Source organism: Urocitellus parryii, chromosome 6 (genome assembly GCF_045843805.1).
Source record: "Urocitellus parryii isolate mUroPar1 chromosome 6, mUroPar1.hap1, whole genome shotgun sequence".
Taxonomy (NCBI): Eukaryota; Metazoa; Chordata; class Mammalia; order Rodentia; family Sciuridae; genus Urocitellus; species Urocitellus parryii.
The window spans coordinates 15225592-15249385 of NC_135536.1; the positions used below are offsets into that span (position 1 = coordinate 15225592).

At 40.7% G+C, this 23794-nt stretch overlaps 1 protein-coding gene across 1 annotated transcript in view; it reads left to right on the top strand.

Moving 5' to 3' along the window:
- Nucleotides 1–21609, top strand: part of Efcab11 (EF-hand calcium binding domain 11) — a 165159-nt gene extending 143550 nt beyond the window's left edge. Inside the window, exon 6 of the mRNA XM_026394240.2 lies at nt 20576–21609. Coding sequence (XP_026250025.2) covers nt 20576–20705 — 130 coding nt within the window. The 3' untranslated portion in view covers nt 20706–21609. The remainder of the gene's footprint in view (nt 1–20575) is intronic.
- Nucleotides 21610–23794: the final 2185 nt, after the last annotated feature.

Here is a 23794-nt window from a genome sequence, read left to right on the forward strand (position 1 = left end):
TCCCTTTCTGTTTTCTAGGAAGTTATGTAAATGGAATCACATGACGTGGGCTCTCTTTTCTGACTTCCATGACTCAGCATAATTACTTACCCATGTGAGAACATGGATCAACAGTTCATTCCTTTTAAATTGCTGAGTGGAATTCCATGGTTTGTTCACTATTCCATGTTGATGGCCATTTGGGTTGTTTGCAGTTTGGGTCCTGCAGATGAAGTAGCTGTGAACACCTAAGTGAAGCCTGAACGCATGGGTACTTTCTTTCCCATGGATAAATACCTGGGAATAGAATAGGTTGCACCATATGGTTTAATATATCTAAAAACTCATTTTAAAAACTTCTGCTCTTGGGGCTGGGGATGTGGCTCAAGCGGTAGCGCGCTCGCCAGGCATGCATGTGGCCTGGGTTCCATCCTCAGCACCACATACGAACAAAGATGTTGTGTCCGCCGAGAACTAAAAATAAATATTAAAAAATTCTCTCTTTCTCTCTCTCTCTCTCTCTCTCTCTAAACAACTTCTGCTCTTCAGGGCTGGGGTTGTGGCTCAGAGGTAGAGCATATGTGAGGCACTGGGTTTGATTCTCAGCATCACATGAAAATAAAATAAAGATGTTAACGTCCACCTATAACTAAAACTAAATATTAAAAAAAAAAAACTTCTGCTCTTCAAAAGACACTGTTAAGATGATGAAAAGACAAGGCAAAGACCAGAGGAAAATGTGCGCTTAATTTTTTAAGAAATTAACAAACTTTTCCAAAGTGCCTATTCCGGTTTTCATTTCTACCCACAGTGAATGAGAATTCTGAATGTGTCTGTCCTCCCAGCACTTTGTCTCTGAATTTAGCCATTCTTACGATGTGCAAGGGTTGCTCATTGTGTTTTTAGTCAGTATTTTCCTGTTGACTAATAATGCTCACTATCTTTTCATGTGCTTTTCACCCATATATCTTCTTTCTTTTTTAATGTATTTTTTAATTTGTTCTGATTAGTCCATATATCTTCTTTAATGAGAACTTTGTTCAGAACTTTTGCTTATTTTTTACCATGTTCTTTTCTTTATTATAGTTGGACAGTTCTTGAAGTATTGCTTTATCATGTCTATGCTATGCTTGCAGAGATTTTCCTCTGGTCTTGCCTCATCATCTTAACAGTGTCTTTTGAAGAGCAAAAGGGTTTTTTTAATATTTATTTTTAGTTAGAGGTGAACAATATCTTTATTTTTATGTGATGCTGAGAATCAAACCCAGTGCCTCACACATGCTAGGTGGGCGCTGTACCTCAGAGCCACAAACCCAGCCCTGAAGAACAGAAGTTTTTAAAATGAGTTTTTAGATATATTTTTTAGAAATAGAATAATGGGCCAAATATGTAATCTTCCCCTTCCTTCCTTCCTTCCTAAACTCACTGCCTACTTCCCTGTTTCACCTCTCTTTGCTTCTCGTTTTCCTTTTCCTTCTGCTCCGTGTGTCTGTGTGCCATGTGTGTGTGTGTGTGTGTGTGTGTGTGTGTGTGTGTGTGTGTGTTTCTAGTTACCTGTCTTTGAAAGAGTTTGAAGCACTGTCACTGAATCATAGTATGTTTCCTGGAGACTGGCCCACTCTGGTCCTTCTCACTTCATCTTTACTGGCCCTTTGGTGAGTGAAGAGTGGAATGGTGCAGTTTTATTTCACTCCACTTACCTGGCAAACAACATTTGCTTAAATTGGATGTATTTTTAAAATATTTCTTATGTAACTTTCAACCATCTGTCATTGGAAATTTTAACTTAAATATTTGTAAGATCTTTCCCTATATTTTAGATGTCAAATTTTACATACAATGTTTATCACAAACATTTGTATATCACTTTTTAACTTTACCTTAGTTCCCCTATCTGCCATTTACTTGCAATGTCTTCTATATTTTAAATCTAAATATCCATGTAAATATATCATTCTCTTCTAAATTTGGGAAATCATACATTAAATTTTTCTTTATTACAATCTTTCTTTTGTATCAAGTAAGATCTAGGTTTCTGATTTTTAATGATATTTAAAAAATGCACTCAGCAATTTTCTGCTATACTGAGATTGTCATAAATTTAATTCTCATATAACCTATGTTCTACTTCTAAATTTTCTGTTTTCTTCCATGAACCCAGAGCTCTGAAATCAGCTACATACTTTTAACTCAGGTTGCTTTATGACATATTTTGATATATTCTAAGGCAAATTCTATTTATTCCAAATTAATCTTTGATATGAATTTTAGAGTTGTCTATATAATACAGTATGCTTCTATAGTATTTTAAATGTATTAAATTTAAAAGAAACTTGAGATATTACCATGTTTATTACCTTAGGTTAGTCACCAAATAGATACTCAGTAAATTTTGAAATCTAGTTTTGAAACAAAAAATTTGATGGTTGTTATTGTTCAAAGGAAATGCTAACTGTTATTTTTAGAATATATTTTATGTGATAAATATTCCTGAATTTTTTTATTTTCTAAAATTCTGTGTAAATTTCTTTAAGTTTTCTGGGTTATAACATCACGGATTGCAGCAATTAGTGATGTTCCTTTTGTATTAATTTTTCTTAATTATTTTTCCTGCCTTATCACAATGGCAAGATCCTCTAATAGTTTATTAAATAAAATATAAGATAAAAAGTCTTTTTGTTTTGACTTTGCTTTTAAGAAACTTGCCAGGGGTTGGGGTTATGGCTCAGTGGTGGAACACTTACCTAGCATGCATGAGGACTGGGTTTGATCCCCAGCACCATATAAAAAAACTAAATAAGCAAAATAAAGGTATTGTGTCCACCTACAACCATATATATAATTTCTTTCATATATATATGAAAGAAACATGCCAGTATTATTTGGATCTCCTTAAAGTAATATTGGCTTTTTATTCTAAAGATTTTGTTTTGTTTTCAGAAATTAAAGATCTAGAATGTATATTTATTTTGCAAAGCTCCCTTTAAATTTTTTTAATATATAAATAATTATGAGTGTCAAAAATGTGTATGATGTGTTACCTATGTCATGAGAAGAATTTTTTGTTATTTCTATTTTGATTCACAAATTTTCATCTTTTGCTCTGAGGTTTCAAAGATTTCTTTTTAAGGACACTTTAGTGCTCATTGTTATATTCCTAAAACTCCTCTAGACTTTGTATTCTCACATTATCTCAGCTCTGTCTCTAATGTGCTTGTTCTACTTTCCCCTTTATACTCTCTTTCTTGATTTTTGTTTTTCTAATTAAATCATCAAATCAGTCAAAACTCTAATCTTCAGGAAGTTCCAAGAGCATTTACTATCCTTTAATAGTTTATCTCCTTACTATTGCTCAAAACGCAAATTTACAGCTGTGTAGTATTAATTAAACAGGATTTCATAATGAAATTCTTCTAATTATGATATTGCCACTTCTGTCAAATTCAGGTTTTGCTAAGGGCTCTTTTCTTAAGCACAACCCAATGTCTGTGGGGGAAAAACATAATTAAGAACTGTAATGGAAAATTTTCAAATGTACACTTACTGCATAATTTTGAAGCACTAATATTTTTAAATGTTTTTGTTCTTTCTTTTCCCACTCCTGAATTACTGGAATGTTCTCTTGTGCTATTCTGTGGAGCTGTGGTGTGAGATGTTATTATTGCTACATCCCAGGTCCAGGTCTTCATGTCTCCTTCAGCCTGGAATTCTTCATGGTTATGAAAAGTTTGGGACTGGCTGCACAACAAAGTGACCCTCACTCCAGAGTTTATCCCATACCCCAACATAAGCCAAAGATTGACCAGTTATTTAGAAACAGGGAGTCCCAAGGCCTTGTTCCTAGTACCGTATGCAGCTTTGAGGTGGCACTATTCAACAGCTCCATTCTTCTTTCTGCGTGCAGTGGGACCAACATGGATTTTTTACAAAGATCCTCAAGATATCAGAAAGTCCATAATTATTATTAGTTGGGTATAGGACTGTACCAAGAACCCAGAGAGCTGGTTTTCTATTTTAAATAGGCATAGGCTTCTGAGCCTCTGTTTCCTTGTAAAATGGAAACAGTGGGCTTGGTGAATTCTAAAATACCTTGAAAGGAGAAAATGACCATGTGCAGTTGTTTTGGGGAGAGGGTTGGAATTTGGAGGTATGGTGGGCAGGTAAGCAGTGGCAGTCTCCCAGTGTACCAGACCACACGGGCTGGCAGATGGCAGGTCTGAAGCCCTAGACATGGCTCCCTTCAGGGGTTGGGAGGGTGGGAGCCGAGAAGCATGGGGGAGAGGAAAGAAAGACAGAAGAAGGTCTCGTCTGGGGTGTTTGTTCTGAACAGTACTCCAGAGACCGTAGCACCAGACACAATCCAGGGTTGTTCTATACCTGTGGTTTTATTCCACGTGGGGAGAAAAAGTGTTTTCCCCTCCCCCCAGGAGCCGTTTCCAGTATAACTTTCATCTGGGGTTGTATGAATAACTAAAGAGTGTCAAGCCAGCCACACAGTCAGACCATGCAGTCTCTGAAGGATTCCACGCACACACAGCCCAGGGTGGCATTCCTTCTCTGCAATCATAGTGGTTTCTTTAAAAGTTCTATCCATCACATCTTTCCTTTCATTCCTTTCTTATATACTCATATTATGTAAGCCCTCTAAGTGCAAAATGTTTTTCCTCTGTTGGCCATCACTCCCAGGATGATTCTATCAAATATGAATTTTCCCTCAGCTACCAACCATTTGCACTAGGAAGCTGACAAGAGAGGGAAGAGGTGTGTGTGTGTGTGTGTGTGTGTGTGTGTGTGTGTGTGTGTGTGTGTAGGGCACAGGGGTGGAGATCTGGCTAAAGTAACAAGTGCTCCTTATGGAATGTTCCAGAAATTGAGAAAGGTCTGATGAAAATAAAAACCAACTATATTTCTACCAAAGATAATCATTATTAATATTTTGGTATTTATTCTTTTGCTTCTCTCAAGTTTTTTTAGTATTGTTGTTAAAATAAGTGAGAGTTTTATTTCCCACACTTTTATTGAAAAAAGTCATTTTTGCTTTATAAATAACCCTATAATAAACATATCTGTCTGCACTGAGGCTCCTGGATGTTGGGATACCATCTTGGTGAAGATGAGCTTATTTTATTATTTTTTGCTTCCTGAGTCTTTCCCAATTGCCTAATGGACAAATTACCCTTCCCCTTGCAGCGTATGCCCCTGGACCATGTTCTCATCACTGAATGGTACTGTTTTTCAAATCTTTGCTAATCTAATAGGGAAGAAGACAGTCCCTTGATTTTGTGTTTTATTTCGCTGATTACTACTAACATTGAATAGTTTCACATTTATTAACCTCTAGTCCCTTTTCCATAAGTTATCTATTCATGTCATTTGCCCATTTTCTCTTCCTTAGTAGAACATTTAGCTGTTTCTCTTTTATTACAACTGTTTCTAATTTGTTATTTTCCTTTTATTTTTACAACTTTATGATATTCAGAGATTTTAAGTTTTCATGTGTTCACATCTGTGATCTTTGCCTTCTCGATTTCCTCCTTATTTTATGATAGTCTAAAACCTGGTATTTCTTGTTTTCAATTTGCTCTCAGCTCTTCTTGGTTGTTTATTTTCCAGATGAATGGTAGAATCATTTTTTGTGAAGTTCCAAAAACTCCCTTTGGGGTTTTGATGAAAATTGCATTCAACCTATAAATTAATTGGGAAGAATTTGGCATCTTTACAGCATTCCGTCTTCCCATCCAGGAACACACATATGGCACATCCTTCCACATTTCCAAATATCCTTTTGTATGTCTCAGTGGAATTTTGTAGTTTTCTTTAAATAAATTCAACACATTTCTTATTAAGGTATTTCCAGATTATTTTACATTTTAGGCACTTTTTTAAAAAAATAAAACCCTTTGCCCCTTTCATTTGGATTACTATTTTTAATATCCCTTTTTCCCCAATGATTGCCAAGTACTAACCAGGAATCTAAATAAAAAGTGTATTTGTTCCTATTTAAACATGTAAACCCTGAGATTTAGAACTGGAACCAACCTTAAATGTATTGACTTTTTATGTATGATAAAACTGCCGTCATGAAAAGTAAAATATAGATTCTATAACTTGTGAGGAGAATGACTGTAAGTGGTTACTTCCAAATGTCCATATTTTTTGTGTCAATGACTTGTAAAACTTAAAATAGCTGAAACCAAATTCATGATCTTTCCCCTTGAATTAATTTACTATGGTGCTATACTAAATCACCACAAACTTGGTAACTCAAAACAACATAAGTTTTTCATCTTATAGTTCTGGGGCCAGAAATCCAAAAGAGGACGCACTGAGCAGACATCGAGGTGTCAGCAGAGCTGTGTTCCTTTCAGAGGCTCCAGGGAGAATCCTCTGCTTCCCCTTTCCCAGCTTCTGGAAGGCCCCTTGCATTCCTTGGCCCAAGGCCCCTTCCTGCATCTTCAAAGCCAGCAGTGGAGGATGGATCTCTCCCTTCCCCGCCCCCCACCTCTCCCTCCCTTCCCCCCCCTCCCCACCCCCCATTTTCCTCTCCCACTTTAAAAACCCTGAAGATAACCACCCAGATAGTCTAGGGTCATCATTTTTAAGGTAAGCAACCTCAACCTCATCTGAAATCTTAATTCCTCTTTTGTATGTAATACAACGTGTTCCCAGGTCCTGGGAACTGGCACATGGATATCTTCGGTGGTAAGGGGGCATTATTCTGCCTCCCCCAACAAGGATGAACTTTCAAAATGTATTTCTAAGTAACTCCTCCTCCTCCTTCTCAGAGCACTCTGATGGCTTCCCCATCCTTCTGTGGATTACTTCCAGTCCTGAGTGGTTTCATGGCATACACCCTCCGTCTCATTGGCTCACACTCTTCCTCACTCTGGGCTCTGGCCACATGGGCCTTCTTTGAGCTCCCTGAAGCCCCTTGCTCCCCCTGCCAGGAGGCCCTTGCAACACACTGTTCCTTCTGCCTGGAAAGCTCGTCCCCTCCCTGCACTCCCTAACCAGCTTGCTGCTCAGCCTTCAGATTTCAGCTCAGTGCCACCTCCTCAGGGATCACTTCCCTGACTTTCTACCCATTTCACATCCCTTTATCCCACCCTCTCTTAGCATCTTCTCTCATTCCTTTAAGGTCCCTAGCCCACTGGTAATTTTACTTTGCTTGTAGAATTATTTAATTCTTTCCCTGGCTATACTGAAAGCTCAAAGGGACTCTGTCTTTTCTGTGCACCCCCACGTCCTCAGACTCTCATATGTGCCTGGTCCATAATGGGCTCTTAGTTGTCTCATAAAAAATAAATAAATTCAGGATTCATTTCTAAGAAAAAGCATCATTAATTCATATGCTCATTCACACACTTATACAAGTAAATAATATTGGAGCAGTAACAAACCCAACCATAAGTAAATTACTATAAAATTATTTGATAAAATTATATTACAGAAACTAAGTGAAAATTATGAAGACTACAACAATAAGGAGAAATAGCATGATCCAAAAGTTCCTATGCTGAAGGAAAAGTGCCAAAACGACCATAGCAATAGGCTTAAGACTGTGGGATGGTGAGTTGTATCTTTTCTCCCATCTCCAGACTCTTCACATGTTTAGATGTTCAGCACACGAGTACTAAACATTACCGTGTGCCAGACACTGGGCCGAGTGCTAGGAGGAGCACAGTGGACCAGAGTAGGTGGCCCCTGCCCGCTGCAAGTTTGTCAGCAGATGAGGGGAACACAAATAACAATCGTAGTCCAACCTTCATGAACGGTCACAGTGTTAAAGAAACAGGTTTCCTTTACCACGGTGTGTCCCATTGGCCAATGAAAATAGGTTGTGCATCAGGCCCCTCCGGGATTCCTAGGGAATATGTACCTATTTCCTTTAGTCTCCAGTCTTTGAAAGAGATTTCCTAAGTTGGATCTCCAGTCATTGATCACCACTTAACAAGAAGGACACTGTACTCTAGAAGGAAAATGTCTTGGGACAGGGGGGACTTTTATTAGACAGGTGGCCATTAGGATGCCATGATGGGTGTGGAGGGCAGAACACTTGCCTTGCCAAATCAGACTCTTTCCCAGACATTTAGAGGTGCCTCTGCCCCCACTTTTTTAATTTATAAGGGTTTTTTCCCTATTTTCGTTGGTGCGGTATAGTTGTACCTGATGGTGGGACTTGTCGTTACATATTCATACATGCACACAGTAAGACAATACAACGTGGCCAGCGTCACTCCCCAGTGGTTCCCCCTTTCTTTTCCCTCCTGCCTCCCCCTGGTCCCTTTCCTCTCTTCTACTGATCTCCCTTTGATTTTTATGGAATCCCTTTACCTTTCTTTTCCTTTTGCTCTCTAGTTTCCACATAGGAGAGGAAACATATGGCCATATGAACATATTAAGATTGTCGGATGGTGAGTGTATCTCGTCTCCCATCTCTGAGTTTGGCTTATTTCACTTAACCTAATGTTCTCCAATTCCATCCATTTTTCTACAAATGCCATGATTTCATTTTCTTTATGACTGAACAAAACTCCATTGTGTTATATATACCACATTTTCTTTATCCATTCATCTGTGGTAGACACCTAGGCTGGTTCCATAGTTTGGCTAATGTGAATGGTGCTGCTATAAACATGGGCATGCATGAACCACTGCAGTTTGATGACTTTAATTCTTCAGGAGAAATACTGAGGTGTGGTACAGCTGGGTCATATGGTGGTTCCAAGCCTAGTCTTTTGAGGACCCGCCATACTGATTTCCATAGTGGTTGTGCTAATTTACATCTCACCAACAGTATACCTCTGCTCCCACTTCCAAGAAACTGAAAAAGCAGTTTCCACCACAGAAATTCTCTTGGTTTTGTTGTCTTACACTTTGGCACTCAGTGACTGTGCCTCTGTGCTTGAGCATAATGTAAATACTTAATTTGTTTAATAAATATCCTGAAATAGCCTCTTTGAGTTGTTACTAGAAGGGCACGAACCTTTTAAGTCACTTAGCTAGCACAGATCAACACTTAATGTCTTTAATGATGAGCATGATCTTTTTTAGTGGCTGAAATGCTCTGTAATCAATGATGTGGCCCTGCCTGGAGGCAGGGGAAACTAGATAATGGGCAGAAAATGTCACGCTGGATCGGGCTAGTAATTTGAATCCCTGAAATCAGTATTAGTATGGCAATTTATGGGAGAGCAGTTTCTTCTCAAGGCAAGGGAGAATTCCGCCCCCCACACACACAACATCTCTAATGTCCCTTAGCGATTTACGCGTTTATCGAAACCCCTAGTGAGCCAGTGTCTGTTCTCAGCCTGAAACATTGAGGATTCATCTCCTCTCCCCACTTGCTATGGCAAAAAGGGGCCCGCTTCAGCACATGGTCACCCTCCTTGGGAGAAAGGCTTTGTGCCCTCCAGCAGGAGAGAGGCCTGTCCAGATTAGGGTCCCCAGATGTCATAGACAGTCTGTGAGACCCCCCTGCAGAAATGTTCCTGTGTCCCGCCCTGTCTCCATACCAGCTTTGAAAACCATTGCACAGATAGAAAGCAAGTCCTGTCTCTAGCCAGTAAATAAAGATGTACCTTCAGATTTTAATCTTCAAATGTCTCCTCTGCAATTTCACTTGGAGTCTGTTGGTTTTATCCTCCTGGGGTGTGATCAATTCAGCCATGTCCACATTCACTGTGCACAGAATAACTTTCTGAACGCTTGTATAAGCCTTCTGAACCTCCATCTCTTTAGACTGAAATTCTCTTGTTCAAAGCCTAATGGTCATCCCATTTGGTGTGAAGTTGTGATTATAGGTGGACTTTATTAATAGGGCGCTGCTTGTAATTTGAGGGAATTGTTGCATTATGAAATGTTATTCACTTTTTATGCTGCTTCTTATTGTCTACAGGCCCAGAAGTTTTAAATGCTAGGAGCAATGTTGTAAATGAAACATAAATAATTTATTATAATTATGCTGAACTAAAGCCAAATTTTCTATTGGCTCAGTGATGCACATCAGTGAGAAATGGTCTAAGATGTAAAATCTATTTTCCCAAATGGATTATTTAAAACTAAAGTACAAACCATTAAAAATCCTAATTTTTATAAATTCCTGCATTCTCACTTAATGAAAAGAAAACCTGACTTAACAGAATTTTAAAATAATCTTTATGATGAAGATGTATGGAGTAAGTCACTTGGGTTTCTGGTGAGTCATTGCTAGCCCCAGATAAGAGTATCTTTCAGAAACTGGCCATGTCACCGACCCTAGGATGACTATTAGGTCCTGTGCCCTCCTTTAAAATGTTATGCTTTTAATTAGATAGAATCAAGGATATTTTTTGTTTGTATATCATTATAAACATTTCCATTGCCAGAACCCCCAGTTACACAAATTGTAATAGACGCTGGGAACTATAACTGCATTCCTGGGAAGAGAGGAAAGTAGAGTTTGGTTGAACACAGAGCAGCCTCTGCCATGGGCCGAACCTCCTCCACCTGAAGCAGAGAGCCATCTATCCCAGCTTCTGTTTGTCCCCACTGGTTTGAAATGCCTCATTTGATCTTTGCTGAATTCCTGTATACATATTTCTGGACACTATTCCTGTTCATTGATTCCTAAGTCATAATCACACTGTTTTAACTCCTGAGGATTTATATTTTGTTTGTCATCGTTATTATTTTTAAAAAAACATTCTGAATCATGGGGTTTATTTATTTTTCCAGATAAACCTTAGATTTAATTGATCAAATTTCCTTTAAAAAGAACAAGTAAACAAACAAAAAACTCTAAAATTCCTCTATCACACATTACTTAAAATAAATTCTACTCGAAAACATTATGCATCTCAGAGAAAATAAGCATTATTCAACAATTGGTGTTTTCTGACTCTGAGGCAGGATGCTTTTAAAAAAGCAAGCTTCCTACCAAACAGTGGCTAACAGTGTTATTAGCAGGGCATTTACAAATGGCTTGATGTTTATAGTTCGCATTTCAACTTCAACTCTATTTGTTGCATTAGCAAAATGAAGCTCATTAAGCCTTATTCTCTCAGCCCATCTCTCCAAGCCTCTGAACCCACTGACACTCAGCCTTCTTGTCGGGAAGTATGTAATCTTCCCTACATTACACTTGAAAGTTCAGCTCATTCCTAAACCTTCAGTCAAGGATATGAACTTGTTGCTTTCAGAGAGGCCACATCTGTGCACTGAGCCATTACGCCATCTGTTAAAGTGGTCAGAGTTCATTTTATTGCCTCCTTTGTGGATGGACTTGTACTGTAAAAGCGTGTGTTATTGAAAACATAATTTTCCTCCTCATTATGCTTTCTTTCTAGCCAGATCATAACCTGCTAGAAATCTATTGAGCATAGAGTGAAAAGCTCTTCAGAATAGCTGTTCTTAAGAGATTAAATGATTGCCATCTCTGTCCCATTTCTTTTATCTCATAATCAAGTTCAAGATGATACTGGATATCTCAGGCAAAGTGATTATTTGAAATAGAAATGGTTTTATCTTTGTTCATATTTCACACTGTGGAAGGCAGGATCTTTTTTTTTTCTTCCCATTTGCATTTATATATGTTTATGGTTCCTTGGAACTGTCCACAGGGTCAAAGACTCAAATTACTTTTTTAAAAAGGCTAAAAATGGCTAACAGAAGTTGGGTTGCATTTTTAAATTTTCTGTATACAAAGATACTAGTTGTACAGTTAAGCGGCAGCTTAAGAGAGTGGTCACAATTTAGAGGTAGGTCAGATCTTAGCAATCTAGGCCAGCCATTCAGCTTCACAAGGGAGGACCTGGAAATTCATAGCAACTAAGAGACTTGCCCAAGGTCACAAGGCCCAGCCAGAGCTGACAGAGACAGGAGCTCCCTCCTGGACAGTTTTGGCTGGACCACTCTCCCCCACAACCCCCAGCCGTACTCAGAGTAGGCCCCTGGTATTGCATAGATTGGCCAGGAGGGAGAATGGAAGCGCTAGTGACCCTAGAGTTCAGGAAGCAGATTTTTATGGCTAGTTCAAAGATGTTCACATTGACTTTTACTCCTTATCCCTAAAACTGTCTGATCTGTGCTGTTTTCTTATATTGCAATTCCTCTTCCAGAAAACCAAACAGAAACAAGATCATATCACTGTTTATTAGCAGCTTTGCTAAAACACTTGACAGAGAAGAAATACCAGACTGTTTGCTGGAAATGAGACTTTGGGCTTTATGTTGATTGCACTTACCCACATGTCCACCAGTAGTCAATAATTAGGCACACTCAAATTACACTCTTTCCTCCTTTTAAAATGCATCCAACTTTAAATAAGATTTCTCATTCTTAAAACCTAGCACACAGGAAAAAGTGAGTCATTATTTATGGCTAACCATTTTTACCAGCTGTGACTGCATTTTACTCCATTTTTTTCTTTTCTTTTTTTTGAACTGGGGAATCTGTTCTGTCAGTCTCTAGGGGGGAAAAACATACTAGTCTCTTTAGCACATTAAGGGTCACAGTGAAGGTACCATAAGCAGAAATGTTTAATGGATACAATAAGCAAGTTACTTATTTAGAATACAGAACTGAGGAGAATACTCCAGAATCTTGGGATAACATCTAAAGAGAAATCCAATTTTAGGGTTTCTTCCAAAATGGAATCATTTCAGAAGAATTACAGTAGCCCTCCTTACCCATTGTTTCACTTTCCTCAGTCCAAAAATATTAAATGGAAATTCCAGAAATAAAGAATTCATTTCATAAATTATACAGCACCCTAAGTAGCGTGCCATCTTGCTCTGACCTGTTGTTCACTGTATCCACACTATATGCTACTTTCACATTAGTCTCTTAGTAACCCTAAGTAACCCTAAGTCTCTTAGTAACCCTTAGTAACCTTCTTGGTTATCAGATCTATTTTTTGTAGTGTTGCAATGCTTGTGTTAAAGTGACTTATTTTACTTATTAATTGCCCCAAAGTACTGTTCAGTACTATCCATACTTTTAGGCATGTATTGGAAGTCTGGGAACATACCACCCAAGAACAAGGTAGGACTACTGTATATTTATTGTCTGTTCTCGGTTGACCAAGTTCCAAGTATTGCAAGGTTTAGGGAAGATTTCAGAAAGGAATGTTTTAGGATGGTTTTGCCAGCAAGTAGCAGGCCATCTATTTCATATGGCCTTTTAAATAGCACAGGGAATTTATCAAGTCAGTGACTGAGAGCCTTGACATAGAATAGGCTTCAGACATGGTTTGATTAGACTTCAGCTCAGTCAGCTATTTTGACTCTTCCCTTCTGTGTGGACAGCACCATTTCAGGCTTCTTATTAATACTTGAAAGATACTCACCAATTATTGGATCGCTATACACTGGAGATGGGACTGTGGTGGAGATCGGAGATCTCAGCCTAATGTAGGACAAGGCTGATGAAAGACCAAGCCTCCCCTTTGTTTCCCAGATGACCATATTGAAATAGCTTCTTTATCAACTTGCAAACAGAATCCCTAGACTTCATTATGTTTGGGTCAATTCTTTTTTTTTAATATTTATTTTTAGTTGTTGATGACCTTTATTTTATTCATTTATTTATATGTGGTGCTGAGAATCGAACCCAGTACATCATACATGTGAGGCAAGTGCTCTACTGAGCCACAACCCAGCTCCTTGGATCCACTCTTTATCACTCAGTAGTGACCAGAGGAGGAACGCCAAGTACTAATGGCATGAGCCAGTCAATCCTTGATCCAGTCACTGTGGTAAGGAGGGTGGGAGTCATTAACTTAAGTCTGGTCCCATTTCTGGAGCTTGGCATGAGGATCCATCCCACCCAGATCACACGGTTGCTACACAGCACAAGGCAGGTAAGGTAAGGTGGCTGTTGAGGAAGTAACCACAGTGTCTACTCATCATTACCCGATAGTTACAGCCTGGTGCTAATGGGGCTGAAGTTTTGCCTGGCTCTTGTCATCCCATATTCCTGGCCTGTCTGGATTTGCTTTCATAATAAACGGTTCATCCTAAACAGAGAAGTCAGTCACCTGCTCACAGCCAGCTCTTAACTAAGTCTACATCCAGAAGGATGCTAAAGGACCTTATGGTCCAGAATATATTGTCTTCACCCTGAAGGAACACTGAAAGTCTAATAATACTTTACTGTTGACAAACTAAGTATTATTAAATAAAACATGTATATTAGTAAAAAGAAGCCTGCTGCTGTGTTTCTCTGGTTAACTTTGGCATTTCAATTGCCTGGAACATCAGACTTGAATGCTGTTCTTTAAGACAATATTTAATTTGCTCTAAAGAGCATTTGCAAATAGCTGAACACTCTGATCTATTTCAAGTAGTGAGATCCCCTTTACCTGAATGAGAAGCTGTTGTGACTCGCTATTGCTGGTGGCAATTTAAATGCTCCGCGTGAACTTCATCTCTCAAAATAAACCTTCCACTGTGTCTTAGCCTAGCTTCTTCCTGAAAGCAGAACCCGTGATGAGGGCTTCTGCAGGTTGTTGTGAAGCAGAGAATGAGGGGAACCAATGCAGGCGTCTGTTATCAAGTTCATCACTGCTGTGAGCATGGAGCTCAGCCCCACCAGAAAGACTCAGGGTTGTCTTCCTGAGGGACACAAGGAGAGGGCGTTATCCACTGAACACCGTTGTCTCCTTGGTCAAGGGTTGCTCTATGGGGCCTTAATTCCTCTGTTTTCCAAACTGTTAGATGGTGTGTGCCCCCTGCATGTGTGATTGTGCACCTGCGCACAAGTGTGCATGCCACACCCAGGTGTCAGAGCAGCCCCAGGCAAAGAGCAGAAGGTACTTGGTTTAGGTGCAGCTGAGGCCAGGTGCTCCCAGCAATGGCTGGAGTAATATGGGTGCAGTGGGTGTGAGTGGGCACAGGGGAGAGCAGGGTGCAAAAACAGGAATGCACCTGCCACGGTCATGGCGGAGCCTGGAAGAGACCAGAAATCATCTGCATCCCTCTTTAATCCTTCCCGTGTCTGAGTGGCTTTTTTTAACACATGTCTTTAAAAAGGTAAAATTAATAAACACATTACCAACTGAATCGCTGTAGAGCCCTGCAGGACTCTCATCAACAAAGAGGCGAGTTCACCAGTGGAGAGAAGCAGCGGGTTCCTCGGAAGAGAAGGCTGCTGTGGGGGAAGCTGTCATTATTGCATCTTCAATTGGCGGGTTCTCTCATCCCCAGCAGGGGCTCCTTGCTTGAAGGGTAATTTTTACTCTTCCTGTTCAGTCAATATGACAGCTTTGTCCCTAATATAATGGCAGATTGACTTTAGTTTAAATTATTCCATATAGAACCAAGAGAAAGAGATTCTCTCTCCCTTTTCCCCACTCCGAAAATTCCACTAAAAAACTTTTCTCATTTAAATCTTTGCCTCCATATTAAATCGCTCATCCATGTTTCAGGTGAATCAAATACAGTGTCAACTTTCAAAACCCCATGTGACTATCCCAGTGACTCACAATAATTACTGACTGTCAGTGCGTTTGCTGGGACACAGATGTGCCTGGCACTCGCCCTGTTATCGCCAGCAAGAGCTTGCCTCTTGAGTAGGGTCTTCTCTGGGCTCAATTTAAAACCTAGTTTGGGCCAGACAGAGTATTAGGACAATTATCTGTATAATCCATCCGAGGAAAATGTACGCATCTGCTGGCCCTGAAATCACTTGTTTAAAAAAAAGTCTTGAAAGCAATTATTTTAGTAATTCTAGATTTAGCTGGAATAGTCCCAGGAATTGCCTCAAACTATGGTTCCTGTAGCTCGATGGTTCTCACCCTGGGGTGATTGTCCTCAGGTGATGTGGTGATTTGGTGATTTCTGGAGACCTTTTTGGCTGTCAGAACTGAGGGTGGGGCATGGAAGAGGATGCTACTGACCTCTAGTGGGTAGAGGCCAGGGATGCTCTACATGTCCATCTGATGCCCAGGACAGCCCCTTCTCTGCTGTAACACTATTTGGTCCAAAATGTCAATGAGGGGCTGGGGTTGTAGCTCGGTGGTAGAGCACTTGCCTGGCATGGGTGAGACACTAGGTTTGATCCTTAGCACCACATAAAAACAAGTAAATAAAATAAAGGTTAAATTCTTTTAAAAAAGAAAAAAAATGTCAATGGGGCTGAGACTGAGAAGCCCAGCTTTAGCCAATGATACTTTATACAGTATGAAATAAGATCCCTTGTTTGGAAAAGTCAGACTAAAATGAAAGAAAATGCTTAATTGTAAAGAATATTTTAAGACAGAAATACCCATAACCCTACTTTCTTCATTCTGTTTAGTATCTAGCCTTCAACTTCTGCCCAATGAATATAGATTTATAAGATTGAATTGTGGTGTAAATACAAGTTTATATTCTTGTTTACAATTAAAGATGTCACTTTCTGAGTCCTTTGTATTACTTTAATAGAGACTAGTCCAGTGTGATAAAATCTACAAACCATCCTCTCTTTCTTTCTTTCCCTTTTTTTAAAAAGGAACTTGGGTAAAAGCCAGTTCTCCAGTATGAAATCTGGCTTTGGAGACTTGGCCATAGATTACTCTCAAGTGATTTTACAACAAAAACTATTTTTCAAGAAATAAGTACTTGCAGAACATTTTAGAAACTGTGCCAGTGTAAATATTTCCTCCAAGAAACAGTTACTACTTTAGAGAAACACTATTTACATGTTTGTAATTTAAAAAAAGAAACCCACATTTCCCCTCAGACTGCAGAAGGGTGACTCTGTGGCCTGGCTTCAGCAGAGTCCCAGCATTGGACCCAGGCTCCTTCAGGGCTAGGCCTGTGGCCTCTGGTCCAAGAGGAACCTACCTAGTCTGGGCTGATGAAGCCTATAAGCATCACCAAAAGCTGAGAGTAGTCTTGCTCAACAGATCAGGCTGTAAAAGACAAAAACACCAACGCTCATGCAGATGGAGATAAATATAGCCATTTTTAATAGTGATGACTGAGGAAATGTTTATATTTTAACAGATATGGGAGCCGTTGGAATGGACTCTCCAGTCCTGCCTGAAACGCTCAACGTATCCCAGTGTTACCTGAGGTCCTCCTGCCCTCCAAAGTCCAGACAGTACCACTGCCTAGACCCCCCTCCCCATTCTACTTTCTAAGATTCTTACAAATTTCTTGAGAGTTCTGGCTCTGAGCCCTTATTTCTGTGACTTAATTCAGTTGATGGAAAATGCTACCACTCTGCATTTTTTTTGCCCTCTACTATACCTACCCAGGAAAAAAAAAAAAAACTCACCTCCTAATTCAATCCTCAGCCCCTGACTCAACGCAGACACCCCCAGGCTCACCTTGTCCATAGAGCACTCGCTTAGCACGTGGGAGGCACTGGGTTCAACTCTGCACCACGGATAAATAAATAAAATAAAGGACCATTGACAACTAGAAAACGTATTTTAAAAATAAAAAGAGCAATGAGGGCATAAAGGCAATACAGATGACCTGAGGCTCCCAGTCGGTGCAGCAGTTATTCAGAGGCTCTTGACCACCGAGGCCCTGGGGGGTGGCATGGCGGTCATCCTCATTCCTGGCCTCTCATCTCGCTTCCTGCCCCCTTCCTCCCAGGGCTCTCCAAGTTTCATACTAAATTACACAGAGGTACATCTGCTCTTTGGGGTCTCTACTCCTAAAATCAATTCCAGATCTCCTTTGTGTATTTTTTTAAATTTTTTAATTTGAGTGGGCCTACAATTTTAGAAAGTAGTTGTTAACAGCAGTTTATTTTCCTGTTGTACATCTGTTTTAATTAGAGGAGCCAGTCCTGGAGCGCAAGCCTGGATGTATTCTCGGCCACATCCAAATATCTAGTCAAAGAGCAGCCGCTTGACTCCATGGCAGAGCCTGGTCCTGGACTCAGGGCAGTTTGGCCCGCAGCCTTCGGCCCTGGTTCCTTGTCCTGCCTTGCAGCCCTCCGTTGTTCTGGCCTTCGAGGGCTTCTTCCATCCATCGCCCACATCGGCAGCCTCATTTTCCATTTCTCATCTAGTCTCTCTTGTACCCAGCCTGCATTTGCAGAATGTGCCTGAGCATAGAGGCCACAGTTGACATCTCCGGGACTCCATGAGAGGCGACTCTGAGATGGCTGCTTCTGTTTTTATTTTGCTGGCTACTTTTGGACTCCAGATGGTAGTGATGGTAGTCCCTTTAATCCCCAGTGCCTGCTGGGAGGTGGGTTTCCCCAAATTTGTGGTCCCACAAATCCTTTCATTCATTGCCTGCTCTGTGCTGAGAGGTGGGGAAGGAAGGTGCTTGCCCTCCAGGGCTCATTATGAGTTGGGGGGAATGGTGTCAAATATTTTAGTGCTGAAAGTACGTTGGGGATGGCAGAACAACCCGCTGGGTTTCAGAACTGGGGTCAGATGCTGTGGACAGAAACGGTGAGACTTTCACCTTTTTCTCTAAAGGCATTTTCTTCTTCTCCTCAGCACATCACCACCTCTACCCACCAGCCACATCTGTTCCTCGTCACACAGCACTTTGAGTGTGGGTGCTGTGAAATCTTCCTTCTTCCAAATAATTTTGCCTGTTAAAAAAAAGAAGAAGAAGAAGAAGAAGAAGAAGTATATTTTAGCTTTAAAAATTACAGCTCTGGAACTTGAATTTCCTCTTTACTCTCACGAAATGACCAGATCTGCTCATATTTGAAGAAGAGTCGGGAGGCATCGATTATTTTACCCTGTCTTGTACATATAGATAGGATGCCCCTCCTTTTATTATGTGAATAATATAATGAGTGGACTCACCCCTCTTAGCACCTCTTGGTTATACTGGAAACATTTTATGATGGGAAGTCTCCGCAAAGACAGGAAAAAAACATTGAGGGAAGTTAATATAATGACAGCAAAGGTTATTTACTGTGAAAATTAAGCAAAAGGATTCCTTTCTCTGTTAGCATTCAGCATCTCAATAGGTGAATAAAAAATACACAAAAATATTATCAGAAGCAGTTTATTATAAATGTTCCTTTGCTAGGTTATTCACTTTACTCACCCTCTGAGATTTCTAGTTCCCCCAGACTGTCAGAGTGGGAAGAGAAAAGACCATTTATCTAATCCAATTCCTTGGGAAGAAATGCTTAGGCAATATTAAGAATCTTCAATTATCTAATTTTATAAAAGGGATGATTTATATTCTGTAGTCAGTAACGTGTGATACTGATTATTTCTAATCCCTTAGAAGACATCTGACATTGTGCTTTTGGTGCTATGCAGCATGAAATCGTCATGTATATTTCACCAAAGAAGTAACAAGAATAATGGCCTCTGCAGTCTGCAGTCATTTTCGACTTACACACTGCAACATGGTTTTGCCCTGGGGCAGGGAAGTGGGGATTTTTCTCCACTTCAAAAGAATGAAAAATTATCATCACTCTATCCAGAACCATTATAGACTTCAGAGACTTTGGCATGAAATATTCAGAAAGTTTATTTTAGAATTCAATATTTTAAAAGTCTGCTTTAAAACTATTGCAGTGATTAGTGGCTCTCTGGCTTGGGCCAGTCTCTCCTCTAAAATGTCCTGTGTCATGGTTGACACTGTTTGTTTTTTCAACAAAATAGAATCTGCCTAAACCACAGAAGGCATGTAAGGCATTCGTTCAGAACACCCCCCCAAAAGGGGCTGTGACCACCACTCAATTATCCTTTCAAACACACTTGGTAACCAAGTTCTTCTGTTGGTAACAGTTTGGCTGTGTTACTTACGCTGTGATCTTGTCCCTCTGACCTGCGTTCTGAACCCTGAGGAGTGGGCATTGTTCTCCACCTGCTGTTTGGGGAGCCAGGCCCTGTGTCCGCAGGCCCAACCCCACTGAGGCCACACACACCCTCCGTCAACCCACCAGAGGTGCCCTTCATCGTCCCTCTTTATAGGAGTCAGAGACACTTAGAGGTGTTCAGGGATTGACAGTGTTTCCACGGCCGTGACTGGAGCCCTGGAGGTGTGGTTCGCTGTGCCGGAAACTTCTCCCTGGGATGATGTAGGAAAGCCACGGGCGTAGAGGATGGAGCCTGGCTTTAAGTTGGAGTCCCAGTGCTGCTGCTTCCTGGGAGGGTGATCCTGAGAAAGCTGGAGCGCCTCCTGAAGGCTCAGTGTGTCCTTCTGTTAATGGACCCGTCTCGGCTTTGGTGCAGATTGATTGAGTCACGTGAGGTGCAGGCCGTGCTCTGTGGGATGTCCGTCTCTGTTCCTGTCCTGTTGGTGCCCAATGTCTTCCTTATCTCTTATTTATTTATCCCACTGTCTATTATAATGCATGTATTTTTTTTTTCTGTATATCATAGAAAAGTCTGTGCAGGACAACTAGAAAAGAAGTTGTTCCTTCTGTTCTTGTATAACCTGTACATTTGGTTTCCTTCCTTTAAATAGTTCGAATATATTATTTCTGTAGGTTTTAATAAATACCTTTTCTTTCATCCCCACCTTAGGTATTATCAATGTAAGAAAAAACACGTAGACATCAATCTTAGCCTTCACGTAGATGAAATAGGTTCCTTTCTCATACAAGCGCACAAAGAAAGGAGGGTTCTAATGTGCTCTTGATGCGTAGGTGTGAGGAGAATACTGTGTAAATAACTTTGCGTTTCATTTTCCAGGGAAGTAGATCAAGACTCAGATGGTCTCGTCAGCTTTAGAGACTTAGAATATGCTATGAAGAATGGACAAAATGAAGCCCAACCGTCGAGATCTACTTTTGGCAATTCCGGGGAGAGCTATAAATTGTAATGTATTTAAAGGTCAAACAGACCTTGCCCTTGTGACTTTGTGATCTGCATACTTGTGATTAAACTCCTAATCATAATTTATGGATGCTGATAATATACTTGGGCTTGGAATTCCAGAGGTGGTTGTGTGTACCAGTCTCCCTCTGTGTGGCTAGCAGCCCTGAGTCAGGTGCCGCTGCTGGCCCTGCCACTCGGCCGTCCCCCACCTCTCTTGCCACTCCACACTGCAGGTTGCAATGCTCCACTCCCTTGGCCATGCACCACTGCAGGTCCCTGGTTCCCATCAGCTCCCAAGGTCTGGCAAGGGGCAGCTTTTCCCACCAATGGTGCCAGTTGCCTTCATTCATTCCACTTTGGTTGAATGAACAATAGCATCGAAGTGTCCCGCTTGCCTACTGTGTTCTAAGCACTGAGTGAGGCATTAGGGAAACAAAGAGGTAAGGCTTCTCTAAGTTCACGTACCCAGAATCTAGATCCACACTGCACTGGTGCTGGCTGTGCAAGACAAACCAGGTGGGCTTCCACAAGGTGGCCCTGTCCACGTCATACAGGGAGAACAGCACGCACTAGGGGTCCTGGGGACACAGATGTGATTGTAGAAGCTCTTTGGGTGGCCTGAGCCTGGGCTTCCTGATACACAGAAGCAAAACCTGGCCTGCCCAGTTGCCCTTGGTACACACTTCTGGTTCCGGTGGTTCTGCCCTGCACCAGAGCCTTGGCCAGCTGGGCTCACAGTCTCCACGGTCTCCCATCCCCCTGGGCTCCAGGGATGCCATCCTGGAGCAAAAACTGCACCACTGGACATACAGCATTTATTAAAATAATTCAAAAATAATTGTATCAATACTAATATTTTATTTGTTCCTAGAATTCACTACAATAATATTTGTAAAACAAACAATTCATATTTTTTAAAATAATTTATATTTTAAAGTATTAAATAATTAAAGGCCAAGTAAAATGTAGATTTTTAAAACAAAAACATTAAACAAGTTTCATTTTTATACAATCATTTGCAGATAATTTTAATAAAGTTTTAAAATTGTGATAATCCTGAGATACCTAAGGAAGCCTACAGCTAAGGGTCATTTGATATTCTGCATGGGGTCCTGGAATGGAAACAAGGACATTAGGTAAAAGCAAATCAAGTGTGGACTTCAGCTACTATTAATGTATTGACATTGGTTCATTAGTAGTGACAAATGTATCAAACTCATATAAAATATTAATAATGGGAAACTGGGTGAGGGGTGTATGAGATCGCTGTATCATTTTCTCAGTTTTTCTATGAATCAAAAACTATTCCAAAACTGAATTTTGTTTAAAAAATAAAGACTTATTCAAAAATTAATAAACTGAACTTTACCTAAAATGAGGAAACATTGAAAATCATTCAGCAGTACAAATGAAATATTATTTCAAAAATAAAATGGATCAATGGTATCACTGAGTAGCATATATGTTTTGTACAAATTGTCCCAATTGATAAGAAACTCTTTTTGACTTCGGGTAGAGTTTTGTTCAGGTATTTTCATCATAAATTTAATAATTGAGTAATTGATCCTGACCTCACAACATGAATTACAAAGATTTTAGATTTCTAAAATAGGAAAAAGTTAAAAACACTAGCAAAGTGCCATTATTTCATTAATTGCCAGAATTCCAAAACCTTGTACTGTAGGCACTCTTTGGACCTCAAAGAGGGATCTGTCCTACAGTGGCTGTGGGAGGCAAGAGACAGGTTGGGAAAAGCTCTTGGACAACTCCCTTGACCCTGGACTAACCAAGACTCCTCTTTTTGGTCTCAATGTCAGAAAACTACCCAAACCAGCTTAGATTATAAGGGAGTTTACTAGAGAATGCTGGGCAAGCTTATGGAATCTAACAGAGACATGAGAGGATACACCTGGGTTTCCAGAATAACCAGACCCCACATCACCTGCACCTCCAGACCCAGCCATAGTTCCTGACAGCCTCCCACCATTCTAGAAAGGAATCAGCCCATGATCCATCCATCCAGTTCCAAGTCCAGAAACCTCAGAAAGAAGCTCTGGTTGGCTCCCTGCATCCATCAGTTCTGGTTCACACAGAGGTTATGAACATGGCCAGTGGAGACTCAGGAGGTATACCCAGGGCTGGTCATAAGAGAGGGGCAGCTGGTAATATCTGGGCAGCCATTCTGTTTTCTTTCTCAGGGAAAAACAATATAACTGAGGCCTCATCCAGGAAGGAGAACACCTCTTGGATTTGCTCCTTATGAGGATCCAGGCTCTCAGAGCAAAGTCACAAAGAAAGAGGGAGAATGAGAATCTGCTCATGTCCCCTTCCTCTCCTTATCGCTTGTCTAGGCCCAAACCACATCATCATCCAGTAAGCTTGTTCTCCCAGAATCCCAGTCTCTGTATCCTCGATTCACATGATCCTGCCTGTGCCATGTGACATTATTGGTCTGACCTCAGTTGATGGCCCAAGGGTGGGCATCTATTCTAGCTGGTCACTCAGTCTGTGCCCTTGGAGGACCTAGAGAGTGGGCGTGAGTGAGCCAGTGGCGTCCCTGGGTGGCTGAGTGGGGAGTGTGGCTCAGGAGCTAGTGGCAGTGTTTCTACCACTCGGCCTGGGAAACAAAGGTGGCTGTTTTGCAACAAGAACAAAGGGAAAAAAAATAGACACGAAGAGGGGAGCAAAGAAAGAAAAGAGAGAAGCCCTTGGTGCCCGGTTTCTGGTTAAACTTGTGCACAAGGTCGAGTCGTAACCCTTTGTGTCCTCTGAGGTAACCCTGTATCCTTCCAATCAATTTTTCTGCTCAGCCAGCTAGAGTTTCTTTCTGTTATTTGAAACCAAGAGAACCTCGGTGTGGTGAGCATGGAGCCAAGGGCAGAGTCCTAGGTGACATTAACATTAAGGGGCAACAGAGAAAAACCTTCTAAGGAGACTCAGAAGGAGCAGAGACAGCTGACTTCCCTCTCCCAATCATGCCTCTGCTTGACCTCACTGCAACTGGCCCCAGACTTCCCTGTCACCACAGCCCTCAGGGAGGTCACCAGTGAGCTACAGATAGCCAAAACCCTTCTGCCCTTTTGAACCTCATTG